The sequence below is a fragment of the Puma concolor genome, chromosome A1 (genome assembly GCF_028749965.1).
Source record: "Puma concolor isolate L17-30 chromosome A1, mPumCon1.1.hap2, whole genome shotgun sequence".
NCBI lineage: Eukaryota > Metazoa > Chordata > Mammalia > Carnivora > Felidae > Puma > Puma concolor.
The window spans coordinates 103,546,437-103,561,930 of record NC_141667.1 but is presented as its reverse complement, the minus strand read 5'-3'; the positions used below and the strand labels follow the sequence as shown (position 1 = coordinate 103,561,930).

At 39.9% G+C, this 15,494-nt stretch overlaps 1 protein-coding gene across 7 annotated transcripts in view; it reads left to right on the top strand.

Annotated features, from left to right (window-relative positions):
- The window catches only part of PTCD2 (pentatricopeptide repeat domain 2), a 55,987-nt gene that overhangs the window by 13,358 nt on the left and 27,135 nt on the right, over nt 1-15,494 (top strand). For 5 of the 7 annotated variants that reach the window (XM_086699215.1, XM_086699197.1, XM_086699247.1 and 2 more), the window contains 3 exons: nt 1,704-1,817; nt 5,312-5,386; nt 13,735-13,848. In XM_086699215.1, the coding sequence (XP_086555341.1) occupies nt 1,704-1,817; nt 5,312-5,386; nt 13,735-13,848 (303 nt within the window). Of the gene's footprint in view, nt 1-1,703; nt 1,818-5,311; nt 5,387-13,734; nt 13,849-13,930; nt 14,579-15,494 lie in introns of those variants that run through there. The other 2 variants (XM_086699225.1, XM_086699206.1) reach the window with 2 other exon arrangements.

Here is a 15,494-nt window from a genome sequence, read left to right as displayed (position 1 = left end):
GTTAAGTTTGAGGCATTTTTTGTACCAGCACCTAACAGTGCCTGGTGTATAGTTGATCTTTAATAAGTGTATGTGACACTAAGATAAACTCCTTCAAGACAGAAAACGTGACTTAGAAGTCCATATGTCATTACTATATCAAGATTGTTTTTTACATACAGAAACTATTTCTTCTTTACTGAGTGAATGAATTAGTGAATACATGACAGCTGATATAGTGCAGTGACCAAGGTTGCATGCTTTACTATAGACATTTGTGTTATTTAAACTTTGGAAACTTAACAAAACCTTTTTATGGGGAAAAAGAAGGAACACGAGGTAAGGTGGAAGAGCATGGTCCATGAAAACATTTCCCTAAAAAGGGTAGCAATAATTTTCCAAAGTAAGAGAGGCAGTAAGTAGGGTGATAGTGGAAAGAAAAATCTTCTGGGAAATTGAGAAACATATAGTCTCAACTTTAGCATTCACTGGCTTTGAAGTGGTCATGTAATTCATTTGTGAAATGAAAGGGTTGATTTCAAGAGCCCCAGGCTTTTACTATAAAAGGCCAGATAGTAAACACTTTAGGCTTTAGAGGCTATGTACAGTCTCTACCACATATGGTCTTTGTCACATATTCTATCTTTGTTTTTTTTTTTACAAACCTTAAAAATTTTGAAAACCATTTTTAGCCATAAGCTTGACTTGGCCAAGGGTCTTATAGTTTGCTCCTTGCTGGATTATTAGGTGATCCTTTACAATCATATCATTTTCTTATTTTATGAAACAATGCCAAACACACAACACCTGAGCATCAGTTTATTCAGCTCTGTGTTACTGAGCTTTCTGACCTTTTTAGAGATGCCTTCCTGAGTGTGTGCTAAAGTGTAGAGAATTTAATTCTGCTCCTTAGGAAGGCCGGAGGACTTTTCTCCCCTGTACTGTGTCTGAAAATAACTTGTTTCACTCATTGAAGATGAGAGTTGAAAAATTGAACCAGTCAGCCGTTATAGATTCCCAGCCAGTTCTGGAAACTGTCCTTGCTCATCGAATTCAGGTTTTACTTTGGGTTTTGAGTTGTGGATCGCGTCATGACAGAAATACATAGATATAAAGTTAATGCTGTTCTCACAAACCTAATCCACCTACAGCATATACAAAGGAAGACAATTCAGTTTTACTGCTGCTGTCTGCTGGTTTGTGTGTCATTTAGTTCTTGGATTTTTTTTAAGGTTTGTCTTTTCATGGGATTCTATCATTTCCATTCATATAAGTGTTCACGTTTTTAAGTATTTGACTTACATGGATATTTTCAGATTGGAAATCCCCTCAGAAAAACTTTTTAGTGTTGCTGGGCTTTACTCTGTTATTTCACAGAGTAACAGACTGAGTTTTTACAGTTTTAACGTTGTAGTACTTGTGTCTAGAAACCAGTCTGCCCAGATACAAAGAGACTTGTACACTCGGTGGTAAAAAGGCCCCAATTCAGAAAATTGACCAAAAGCTTTACAAATGAAGTTAATTTAGATTTGAACTGCTAATATATAGATAACTTGGTCTTTTTGCAAGTAGCCTGTATATGGGGCTTAATCTGTTAAATGGGTTGAAATAGGCTCTGGGAAATTCTTTTAGAAGGAAATCTGAAATACTGAGCACTATCAATCATTTTGTTAAACTTAAAGGTACATGACATTTATTTACTGAGCAATCCTGTCTCCTGCCAGAATAGCCCTGAATCTTTGAAAATCTGTACTACATTAAGAGAAGAAGCCCTAATCAAAGGAGAAGTCCTCTCCAGGAGAGCATCCTGTTTTGCTGTGGCACTAGCTCTGAATCAGGTAATAAGGCTTCAGGGTGTACATAAGTGAATTGGGAGTGGGAAGACTTGACTACTTGCATTTGTTCTTTTATTTATTTTTTTCCTTCTGACTGTATCCTAAAGAAAAAGTTCCCATAAAGAGACCAATGCCTTTGGTGCCATGGCAACCTACATCTACACCTGTGCCTCCAAAGGATGTTTTTGTTTACAGTTGAGGACCTAACATGCATTGCTGTTTAGAAGGGGCTGGCCAAGATTTCTGTGGAGACTCAAGTGAGGGAAGCTCTACTCTGAGAGAAATTTGTCAAATAATTCAAATGAAAATTTTAAATGATTGTTTTACCATGTAACGTTTCAGAACACTTTAACTTAGTGCTCTCCAAAGTGGAATTTACTTGAGGTGAATGAGGAATCCTGGGTCAGTTTGCTGTTTAAGTGGAGTCATCGTATATTTCTTAGACCCAAATACTCTATTTGGAAGAGGTTTTAGTGATCTTTTAGCCTCTCCGTGTCTCAGGACAAATGAAGGCAACTGAGGTCAGAGAGAGGAGAGGACTTTCCTGCCATCACATAGCAGTGAAGGACAATTAGAGCTGGAACCCTGGAATGATCTCATGGTTCATGAGTTTGAGCCCTGCATCGGGCTCTCTGCTGTCAGCCTGTCAGCACAGAGCCCAGTTCAGATCCTCTGTCCCTCTATCTCTGCCCCTGCCCCGCTTGTACTCTCCCAAAAATAAATAAGTATTTTTTTAAAAAGTTAAAAAGTTATGCCATTTGGTGCTTAGATACATAGTTATGCTCTATCATTGACGTATATATCATTGTGAGTCTGTCGCTGTCGCATTACAAAGTGCCTCTTTTGGTTTTGTTTAGAATGCTTCTTTTTGGGATTTTACCTTGTCTAATGTTAATATCTCTCCCACCCCATCCCAGTTTTTTTTAAATTTTTTTTTAAAGTTTTTATTTTTGAGAGACAGCGTGTAAACATGGACAGGCAAAGAGAGAGGGAGACACAGAATCCGAAGCAGGCCCCAGACTCTGAGCTGTCAGCACAGAGCCCGATGTGGGGCTCAAACTCATGAACCATGAGATCATGACATGAGCCGAAGTTGGATGCTTAACCAAGCGTAATTGAGCCACCCAGGTGCCCCCCCCCACCCCTGCAACCCCAGTTTTTGTTTGCCTCTTTGGTTTAATTAGGTTTGCATTCGCCTCCCACATCTTTTCCTATCCTTTTATTTGCCATCTTTTCTGAATTGTTTTGTGTGTATCTCTTGTACACTGCATAGATTTCAACATTGTCTTACTATATGCTGCTAGTCTTTTAATGTCCTCCATCTAGATAGACGTGGTGTATTTAATCTTAGGTTTCAGTTATGTTTTGTTTTTGTTTTTGTTTTCAACTTTTAAAATTGCTTCTAGCATGTGGTGGTTTTCTTTTTTTTTTTTTTTTTTTGGTTTGTATTTTTGCATTAGTGGTTACTTTAAAACCATAACTTGATTTAATCTTCTTAGTATTCTAATGAATTTGACAGTACCTATTAGTTCCCTACAGTGAGTAATGCTGAAATTAGTATATTTCCTCTTTTTTCTCATTTTCCTCCTCTCTACCACCCAATTTTGGTTGACATGTTACTTTTCATAGTATTCATTTTTTTCTTAAGTATGCTTATTTGTCAGCTTTGAATGCTGTTTTTCTGACCACACATAATAAAGACAAGGCAACTAAGCATACTTTCTCTTATATATAGTGTTTCTCCCGTTGTCTTCATTATCCAACTACATAACACTTTGTGCTTCATTCTGCAACCGTATTTCCCACATTTGTTTTAGTCCTGTATGTATTTAAATATGTATTCTTACGTATACTTGAACATATTCATATATTTTAAAATATTCATTTACTATTGGTTTTCCAGTCATCCCTTTGTTGATTGAAAGGCAGCTCTTCTTTTTCTTCATGGTGTCTTTATATAGATCATGTGCTGGTTCATTTTTGAGTACTCATTGATAGACAAGTTTCTTACACCAGCCATTTACAGAAAATCCAGGTCAGGGAGAAAGCAGAGCCATGTTGTCATGTTCTAGACTAGTAGGACTTTTTTTTATGTTTGAGTTTTGTCTACAAAAATGCCTAGGCCTTATTTCTCCTTGGCTACTGGGAATAGACATGGAGGCAGTTTTCAGTGAAGAATCTCATTCTCTGCCCCTGTCATAGTGACAGACTCTTTCCTGTGAGTATGGCTTATCTATGTAAGTTTTTGGTTAGCCTCACTTTTGCCACAAAAAGGATCCAGAGGAATTCTCCTTACTAGTCCTAAATTCCATTGCCATTGTTGTAAACAGGAATTCAGATTTTGTACTTCAGATCGTGGCCCTCACCTTTGAGAACTACTTTGTGGGCTCCTAAGATAGGCAGCAATGTTCTCTGCTCACTGCTTTATCTAGAACTCACCTTGTTCTCTGTCTCCCATGTTGTTGGCAGTACTTCCATCTCTTGTGAGCTTTAAGGTTTCTGCTCTTCTAATTATGTCAGGCATGGAGTTCGCATTTCTGCTTCTCAATCTTGATTTCTTTTTTTTTTCTTCAAAACTTGTCCCGTGGGAGAAGGAGAAATGCCAACTTTATGCCCCCATCTTAAAAACTAGAACTCAGAGGCACCTAGGTGGCTCAGTTGGTTAAGTGTCTGACTCTTGATTTCAGCTCAGGTCATGATCTCACAGTTCGTGGGTTTGAACCTCTGTCACTGCAGAGCCCACTTGGGATTCTCTCTCTGCCTCTCCCTTGCTCATGCGCTGTCTCTCTCTCTCAAAATAAATAAATAAGCATTTTAAAAAAAACGTACTCAGTTTATTAAAATGTTTGGTAATTTTCTAGATTTGGAGTGCATAGGTCACAGGATGAAAGACACACCATAAGGAGTATAGTCGATAGCCTTGTAATAGCGTTGTATGGTGACAGATGGCACCTACACTTGTGGAGAGCACAATTTATTGTATAGACTTGTTGAGTCACTATGTTGTACACGTAAAACTAACGTAACACTGTGTGTTGATTATATTTCAATAAAAATAAAGTATTTTGGAAACTATTTTTAAAATTTAGTAATATGCAAATGTAGGAAATATTTTGTAGAAAGTTCATTGTTTTTCCTGCAAACATTTATTTATTTATTTATTTATTTAGAGAGCGTGTGAGTGAGCACATGAGTGGGGGAGGGGCAGAGAGAGGAATCCCAAGTAGGCTCTGTACTGTCAGCACCGAGCCCATCTCGGGGCTTGGATTCATGAACCATGAGATCATGACCTGAACAAGAGTCAGGTGCTTAACCAACTGAACCACCCAGGCGCCCCAGAAAGGTCATTTTTGATTACCAAAAAAACTTTTTCTTTGTGGACTTCAAAATCCCTGGGGCACCATGAATAGGAATATCCTGCTGTCTTTAAAAAGTCTTTATGACAGCAGAGTAATGTTCATATGATTTGAAGTATAACTTGGTTTTCTTTCTTCTAGAACCAGGTGGCGAAAGCTATATCAATTTTTTCTCAAATCATGAAGCCAGAAAGCATTATCTGCACTAATTTAAATGTAAGTGACTTCTTTGTTTAAAGTAAGGCTTGAAAGGTAGTAAGATGATGTCTAGATTTTTTAAATCTGTGTATAAGGAATTTTGATCTCATAAGATCTTGATTCAATTCAGTGATTTATTGAGCTCTGTGTTAAAGTTACATTATAGCCCCTCTAACAGGAGTCAACCGGCTGTGCTTCCAGGAGTTTATAAACAGGTGAGAAATGTAGATATGCTCAGATACAAGATGTAGCTAAATGCTGCAGGTATAACACATGACTACAGAAAGCTGTGAATACAGACAGGAAGGAGATAGACTCTTAACTTTGTCTTGACTGAGACTTGAGAATAATCTTTGTGCTAATTGCATCCTGTTTATGGTACCTAACCCAGGGAATTAGTATACCTATGGTGCATAAAATAGTGCTTGACATGGTAAGAACTCAACAAATGTTAGTTGTTTTCATTCTTGTGTTGCCAGCCTGCCATGGCCCATCTGTCCCAGTGAGCAATGAGTCATCTACGCCTTACTGGTGCAATTAAAAAGACGAGACTCTTGTCATTAAAGACCTCATACACCCCATTCAGCTAACCCCTGCTGAGGCCCTGCTTGTATGCTAAGTATACTTGTGTTATGGGGAGTTGAAAAGAAAGCCCGTAACTTTCAAGAACTTAGTCTCCTGAAACATCACAAGGTCAAGATGAGGAAAACATTGTCAAAAGAACAGAAATGTGTTAATGCCAGTGTGGTATGAACTAGGACAAAGGGTCACAGCCAGGGCAGTGTTGCAACCTGAAGAGTGAAGTGCTGGCCAGTGGGAGCAAACTGAGCAGGTCTCAGTGAAGAGAGAATTGTTGAGCAGTGTCTGAAAGAGGACAGGACCATGGGATTGAAGGGATGAGGGCTAAAGGGCATTCTTTGTTAGGAGATTAGTTTTGCTGAGGGTTCCCATTAAAAGAATATAAACTTTTTAAAATATTTTTTATTTATTTACTTATTTTGAGGGGGGTGTGGTGCAGAGAGAGCAGGGAGAGACGGAGGGAATCCCACACAGGCTCTGCGCTGTCAGCACAAAGTCCAACCACGAATCATGAGATCATGACCTTAGCCGAAATCGAGAGTTTGATGCTAAGCTGAGCCACCCAGGCACCCCTGCAAACTTTTAATTGTAACCACTTCTTACTAGCCTTAAGTCCTTAGGCAACTTATTTAACCTCTATGGTCTCCATTTTCCTTTTATCTGAAACAGCAATAGTAATAGAAATATTACCATCCTGTCATTGTGAAAATTGAAAGAGTAATGCGTATAAAGTAGATAACACCGTACCTGGCATGTAATCAGTGTTCAGTGAATGCTTGCTAATACCAGAAGCATTTGTTTGAAATGAAGTGTGTTACATAAAGAGGAATATTTATATTTAACAAATCCTAGAACCCAGTGAGTAGGAATTAGGCATAACTCCAAGGTTCCATGGTTTTCTGTTCTTCCATGGTGATTATCCTCAAATGTCACCCCCAGACCAGGGCCCAGATGACTTTCAAGAAAGGACTAGGGGTGCTTGGGTGGCTCAGTGGGTTAGCGTCCAATTTTGGCTCAGGTCGGAATCTCATGGTTCGTTAAGTTCAAGCCCCTCATTGGACTCTGTGCTGACAGCTCAGACCTGGAGCCTGCTTCAGATTCTGTGTCTCCCTGTCTCTCTGTCCCTCTCCCACTTGTTTTTTCTCTCTCTCTTAAAAATAAACATAAGAAAAAAGAGAGAGAAGGACTAGATGAGCCTTTCTGGTAAAGTTTGGAGAATAAGGTTGCCAAAAAATCTGAGATAAGAATACCTTATATTTGACCTCACATTGACTTTTCAAAGTCCTTTTGTGAGGGAAAGATGGCCAGGGAACGAGAAAGATGGATACAGTGATAATAGAGAAACTGAAAAAAAGCATGGTTTTGGGAGGGAAGAGACTAAATACTAGGAAAATACCCAAAAAAAGATCTTGTAGTTTTTAAAGGGCAGGAACCTAGATGGGGGTGAATATCATAGCTGTTAGTTAAGAGCTCATCTATATAAGACCAGCAGTGGGTCTGATATGAACTGACAAATGCCACAAAAAAGTGAAGAGGACCAAGAAGTGAGTTTAATAAGACAGCAGCGATGAGGCAGAGGAATCCCCAGAAAAAGACAGGGAAGAAATAGCACCAGTGTATAGAAATCTAAGAGGACTGATAACCCTGCCCGTCACAGCCTGCTGCAGACAGCCCCTGTCCCAAGACTGGGTGCCTATGCAGAAACTGCAGGTCAGAGCAGATGGGTCAGCCTGAAAAGCTCACAGGCATGAGATCTGGGAGGTCAAGGTGGCAAAGGTCCAGAGTCCAGAAGTTCAGGTCATTTGAGCCAATAGTATCAGTAAGCCAAACGGGAGGAAGCCTACTCTTCCAGCAGGTGCTGTGTGTGTTGTGCCTTCTTTGCTGGCCACTGGGTTTTGATGACTGTAGGTATCCAAGTACATAATTGCTTCTGAGAGAGGGAATGGCCTGCAGATGAACTCCTTTCAGGATTGGACAGAAGTAGAATTGCTAGGATTCCAAGTGGTTCATAGTATCAGGTAGGAAAGAGGAGTGTTCTGTGGATCATTGGTAGCTTTTCCTAGAGTTGAAATGAGCTTGGGAGGATCAGTAAGGATTGGTGGTGAGAAATTGAAGAGATACAGATCAGCACAGTTTCCATTTAATTAGCTAAGGTACCACGCTAGGTACTTAATACTCATTGGTTCATTTTATACAATGTAGGAACAATATTTCCGCATATCACACATGTGGAAAATGGAGATTTAAAGGGTAAATAAATTACCCAAGTTATTGAAGCTAATTATGTACAGAGTCAGGCTGTAACACAAACACATCTGTTTGATTACAAAGCTTAGGGTTTCCCCACCACTCCAGACCTGCAGAAATAAGGGTTGTGTCTTTTTATTCAGGATTGGGACTAGCTGATCCTCCTGAATGATGAAAAGGAATAGGATTGGGTGTCAAAAAGCCAAGTTGCTGGTAGTGCACATGCTCCATGTTCTTGTGTTGAGAGGCTTCATCTCTTGTACTCCTTGGCTGTCACATTTATTATGAGAATCTAGTGATAATTTTTTTTTGCATCTGAGAAAGTGCTTTGGTGGAAATAAAACATAGCCTGAGAGTGAAGCTGTCCACTCACAGTAGGAGGAGAAATCCAGAGCCCAGAGCATGGTGGGGAGTGCGCCCACCAGCCAGGACAGCAGGACTAGCTTCTTTTCTCTGAGAGCTGGGAAGGAAGGGCAGCTGATAAACTTGGTGGAATGGGTATGTTTTGGGCAAACACTATATAAGGAACCTTGAACTCATCTTGAATATGAATTGTCCCTCCATGAACTGGGTCACAGAAATATACATTGTTCAGACACTTAAAGACCATTTTATCGTTTATTGTTTAAAAGTGCTCACTCAGGAACTTCTTCCAAATGTCCAACCAAGTGTCTTATATTTCAGGGTAAACCTGTTTTGGCTTCCTTAGGGATATTGAAAAAATATGGTTGCCATTCTCAGGTTTAATAATCTTTCAGATTCAGATCTCTGTTATTAGAGCAGGCTTTTAAAAACTGATTTAATGGGCTCTAGCTTCTCTAAGGCTGAGTCATCTACTTGGAATCCCTAAGGGCAATTTGTTAATTATTAAGAAATGGAAACCTGACAAATAGGCTGCGGTAGAAAGTCAGTTCAGTCAGTATTAGCAGAAATAAATGAAGTTTTTTTTTTTTTTCTGATCTACTTTAGAAATTAATGTCTTCTACTAAAATCTTTTCCTGCTGCCAGTTGGAATTTGAACTTACCTAATTTTTCCCCCTCAACTTAATTTTCTTTTCATCAAAATTGCTCTTGCTGCCAATATGACCCAGAGGGCCTGATTTTCCATTTTCCCAGCTAATACTTGCTACATACTGAATTGATTTCGCAGATGATCTCATGGAGGCGCATGCATGTTGGCTCTGCTGTCTGAATTCAAACTCATCAATTTCAAAAGAACTGTAGCCCCCTCTTTAGCAATGTTAATCAATATCAAAAGATTAATCTCCACTTCTAAATAATGTTTGAAAGAGCTGAGATCAACATGGGATAGCTTTCAACTGATGCTATTTGAATTCCAATCATGTCTCTAGAAATAAGGCATGTCTCCAAGTGGATACCCATTTTGGAATTCAATTACCTTGCAGGGGAATTGACAATTGGTTAGTTTTGCTACTTTTACCATTATTTGTTAACACAGAAAAAAAAATTTTTTTTAATATTTATTTATTTTTGAGAAAGAGCATGTGAATGGAGAAGGGGCAGAGAGAGGAGAGAATTCCAAGCAGGCTCCATGCTGTCAGTGCAGAGTCCAGGGCGAGGCTTGATCCCACCAACCATGTGATCATGACCCAAGCTGAAATCAAGAGTCAGACGCTCAACTGAGCCACTCAGGTTCCCCAACACAGATAGATGTTTTTCGGTTTTTTGGGTTTTTTTAAATGTTTGTTTATTTTTATTTTTGAGACACAGGGAGACAGAGCATGAGTGGGGGAGGGGCAGAGAGAGAGGGAGACACAGAATCTGAAACAGGCTCCAGGCTCTGAGCTGTCAGCACACAGCCCGATGCGGGGCTCAAACCCATGAACCATGAGATCATGACCTGAGCCGAAGTTGGATGCTTAACCGACTGAGCCACCCAGGCTCCCCCAGATAGATGTTTTAATGCCCCTTTCTGCAGTCACTAAGGTCCCCCTAAAGTTACAGTCCATGCTAGGAAGCCTCCTAGGCTGCATGGGGTAGGCAAGGAGATAGGACTCTTTCTCATAAATCCCTTAAGATTTTGGAACTTAAGAATTGCATTTTGGCTAAGAGCAATGTAGACTGGAGGGGAAAAAAAGGAGTCTGTACAACTGAGAAGCTTTGTTTTTCTTCCATGTATAAAAACCATGTAGATGGTCAGTCTAGGTCTAGTGTGACATTTTATGATAACATCAGGGACCCAGCCTCTTTCTGTGTTTCCATACCACCATTGTAAGCATATGATTTTTATCTGTTACGTCTTTTCCAGCAAGATAGAGGAAGAATGGAGGAGAAAGACACTGGACCCTTTTGAGGATGCTTTCCCAAATGTCTCACCCAGCCACTTGTACTTACATGTTATTGGCCAGAACTGAGTCCTGTAACCATACGTAGTAGTAGCAAAGAAACATGAGAAATATAGTCTTAGAATTCTGTACATGACAGCGTCAGTTGAAGTTAGGGAGTTCTGTTAATCAAAAAAGAAGGGGAGGATGGATATTGTTTAGAAAACTAGCAGTCTCTATGGCACTATGATATTCTACTTCAAATATAGCTAACTTAAAAGACAAAGACAAAATGCTAATTTCTGCATGTTCAGGGCTTCTGGTCCTTTATTTTGGTCAAAGGCACCCAATGACTTGTGAACATTTTTTGACGTTTCAGAAAACCAGAGGGGCAGGAGGTGTCCTTCTGTAGTTCTTAGAGTAGTTTTTCTTACCTAAATTCGCCCTATTCCTTGCTAATTTTCTTAGTCTTTGGTTTGAAATCTGTAAGATTGAAGCATTGTGCTGTACCTTGATCTAGTTTTCCTTAACTGTACCCTGAGGTTTCAGTTTGAGACCAATTCCAGCTTTAAATTCTCTCTTTGCCTTTTATCAGTAACTGCGTCATCTATATTGTCCTTCATCAGTCTATTTTGAGGTATTGAACTTTACTCTTGAAATCCCTTCTGAATCACAGATAGTTGCTGGAGGCAGGGAGGGAAATTGGGAAGACTTAAGAAGAGAAGTTGAAATCTTCCAGGAGCACATCATTAATAGATCCTAGCATGGAGCTCCAGGAGGTTTATCTGTGTAAATTGCTAGGGGACCTCTGTTCTCCTTCTCATTTGTTATTGGCGAAGGTCTACTAGGTGCAAGGCACTAGAGACCTAACACCTAACAAGGTCAATTTCTCCTTGCCCTCGATAGGACAGACAATTGCCAACCCAATCAGAATTGGTTATTATTAATGTAAGAGTTTGAAGTACTATTGAGAGTCAGAGACTTTACCCTACTTTTAAGCTAATGAGTAAACCTTCCATAGTTTCATGGATGCTGGTAGAGTTCACAAGGTACTGAGAGGTGAAGGACATTTCCTTAAATCAGAGCAACAGTAGTAGCCACAACATTAGCATTTTTGCATCAGTTTCTTGAACCCAGTTCCCACATGGCAACCCGAGGTCTATATGCCTCTTATACATACAGGAGAACCCAGATCTCTCAAAATGGCAGTAAGCATGCCTGCCCTTTTCTCTACATGAGGCACCATGTCGGTCTTTCCAGGCTGTGGGTTCTATGAATATCCTTGAAAAGATAGTCTGGAATAAAGGCAGGTAGTACTTCTTCTCCTTGAATGTGAGAAATCTGTAGAGTGTTGCCTCCCAGTGAAAAGTGTGCTCATGACTTGGCCTGTGCTTTGCAACACTGAACTTAGATTGGGTTCTTTGGATTTAGCCTACTTGGAATCATTTCATTCTGTTCTTTGGGACCAAAGTTAGCCCCTCATCCTGATCAACTGCTAAACAAACTTAAATTGTTATAATGGTCTGTAGAAAGAACTAAGCTGGTTTGCTATATGAAAAGAAATATCTCTTCCAGAAAAACTCTTTTCCAAAGGATCAAGAGCCGTTGAAATGTTTATATTCTTTGACTTTATAATTTCACTTCTGGAGTCAAGTCCTAGATATTAACAAGGTTTTTTTTTTTTTTTTTAATGTATGCATTTATCAATATGTTGAACTTACCAATATATTGAAGAGTGGTATTGCTTAAATTAACAAATTATCATATACGCATTCATCATTAAAAATGAGGTATTCTATAATTTCTTAATGAGAAAATATTCACTGTATAATAGTTGACAAAAAGAATCAGATCTGGGGGAAAATTAATACATTTGGAAGATAATACATGAAATTGTAAACAGTGGATAACATTAGTTGGGGAATTCTGAGTCATTCTGATTTTCTTTTCTTTTTTAATGTTTTTATTTATTTTTGAGAGAGAGAGAGAGAGCACCAGCAGGGGAGGGGCAGAAAGAGAGGGAGACCCAGAATCCAAAGCAGGCTCCAGGCTCTGAGCTGTAGACACAGAGCCCAACGCAGGGCTCGAACCCACACACTGAGATCATGACCTGAGCCGAAGTTGGATGCTCAACCTGCTGAACCACACAGGCGCCCTGTTATTTTCTTTAACCTTTTCTGTATTTTTCAAATTGTACTAGTGAATATTGGTAATGGGTGGAGCGAAGGGGGGAATGTGTTTTTTTCCTTGGGTTAAATATGTCTATCTGATGGAAGGTAGTTAGTGGTACCATCTTAAAAGCCAAGTACAGTACCCAGTTTTAGAAGTTCCTTAATAGCCACAGTGTAAATAGGAGTACTTGAACCAGCTTCCTCTTGATACCTGCAACTGATTAGCCTGCAATTTCTAGAAAGGAAGGAAGGAAGGAAGGGAGGGAGGGAGGGAGGGAGGGAGGGAGGGAGGGAGGAAGGAAGGAAGGAAGGAAAGGTAAAGGTATATTTCACCCCACAGTCGATCTTAGGAGATAGTCTCATAGTCCTCTGCTCCGAATCTGGAAGAAATAGGAAGAAACTCATAGTAATGTTTGAGTACCTGCTGTGTGCTGGTATTTTATTCGATATTCACAGTAATTCCAAATGTGAGACGTAAACCTATTTTCCTAATTTTATAAATGCAAAAGTTGGAAGAGCTTAAATACATGGCCAGAGTTACATAGCTCATAATTGCCCATGCCAGGAGTCCAGCCCAAATATGCCAGACTCCAAAATCTGTATTTTCTCCATTTCTATCTTTAGGTAAGTTTTGAAGTTGAGGTGTTTTATTATTTTTTTTATTTAAATTTTTTTTTTCAACGTTTTTTATTTATTTTTGGGACAGAGAGAAACAGAGCATGAACGGGGGAGGGGCAGAGAGAGAGGGAGACACAGAATCGGAAACAGGCTCCAGGCTCTGAGCCATCAGCCCAGAGCCCGACGTGGGGCTCGAACTCACAGACCGTGAGATCGTGACCTGGCTGAAGTCGGACGCTTAACCGACTGAGCCACCCAGGCGCCCCGAAGTTGAGGTGTTTTAATTAGCTGTTGGAAACCCAAGTTCTGGCTGATAGACATATATTCAAAGCATCTTTGAATTTGTGCAAGAGAATGAATTAGGTAATAGCATGAAAGCAGGTAGATGCCTGTAAATGTAGGGTTCATACATCATTGTTGAGCGCTGGCTCAGTCTTGTTTTTGCTTGTTTGTTCTTTGTATTCAGATTTTGATTCATATACAGTCAAATATGTTGAAAACCCTGATAAAGATATTAAAGGATGCTGCAGACGGAAATTTATCAAAATTTGTGAAAAGACAGGAGTTCTCAGAAGAAGTGGTGAGTATGAGATTGCTGCAGAAATGATTTAAAGGTGAAAGGACATGCATTAGAGTATCCACTTACTGTCTTCATTCTACAGGCCGCCTCCTTAAAGAGCGTCAAGTATGACAACATCTCTCTTTTTCCTGTTAAAAGATTTCTGTTTGGGTGCAAAGGTTTTTTTTCTTCCAACAGGAAGTATCCTCTGAAATTCTAGGAAAACTTGGTCCTCTTACATTATTTCCCCACCCCCCACATAGTGTTTTCCTGCATCCTGCGTCCCCTTTTTCCTCAAGCCCTCCAGTACCTTCTGCCCACTCCCTGACCCCTGCGCCCTGGTTCATGGCGGAAGTAAGAGCAATCAGGAGAGAACTGCTGCCTCACCAACCACCTCCTGCCCCGCCTGCTCATCTTTCCTCCTGAAGCCATGGCAATTGAATGCACCTCTCTGGAGCAGGCTTCCCCACTGAGCCCTAGAGCCCATCCCTCAGACCCACTGTAGGACATCAGTTCAGAAGATATTTTACCCTCTTTTGAGCATCATGAACATCCCCGTCCCTGGGGATCATTCCCATCAGCAATAAGCTACAGTAGCTCTCATCTTAAAAATTAAAAAAAAAAAAAGTGTCCCTACTTACACAAATAAAAAGACATACTGTGTGTTGAGATAGGAGGACTCAACCCCATAAAGTCAGTTCTTCCCAACTTACTGTGATAATGTAACCTAATAAAAGTGCCATTAGTTTTGTTTGTGTGGTTAAAGTTTAGTAGGAAGAACAAACTAACAAGAATAACTGGGAAAACCTTGTGAGAGGAGAGCAGGGAGGGGTGCTAGACCTGCCAGAAATTTAACCGTATTAATGCTTCTATAATCAGAACTTTGGTTTTAGGTACTGAATAGACCAACTAATGGAACTGTATAAATGTTTTTGCAAAACTATAAAACAAAATTAAATAGAAATGATAAGCAGTTTCAAAAAATTGAAAGCAGAAGGAAACAAAGGAACCCATGTCTCACACTGATGGCTGAAGCACACAAAGAGGAGCTACTGTAAGTCCTTTGAAATTTAGTAATTTGTCCATCAGTAGCTAAAGGGAAAAAAAACTGTAAGGAAATCGTAAATGACTGGCAGTGATGAGTTTGTTACTAATGATATTGGTATTGTCGTTTTGACTAATGAAGAGGCCTGTTTGATTGGTTCGCCCTCCCTGCTTTTCTCCCTCCTTCCCTTGCCTTCTGACGGTACTGGTGCCTGCTGGTTGGCGGGAGAGGGCAGCAGGCTCCTTTCTCCCCCTCTGACATTCTGTTGCCCTCCCAGCCCTATCCCTTTTTTGGACTTGCACCCAAAGGCTTCTACCTGCTGGCAAAGGGAGCTTGTCAGGAAACTAACTGGATATGATTAATTTAAAGCTTCTGTTTTAGGAAAGTAGGGTAACTGGAAATGTAAACCTGTTTTAAAGTGCACAGTTTGTGCATGTGCATCCATTACTGACACAACTTCAGTTTCCCCAGCAGCACTAATGCTTATCACTCTACTTAGATCTGGTTTATCAATATGTTGTCTCCCTTATATGACTGAAGCATCCAAACAAACACCACATTGAGAAATACTGATTTTTTCCCCAAAGTCTGTAAGATTGACTTATTTCAAAAGCTCCCCCTC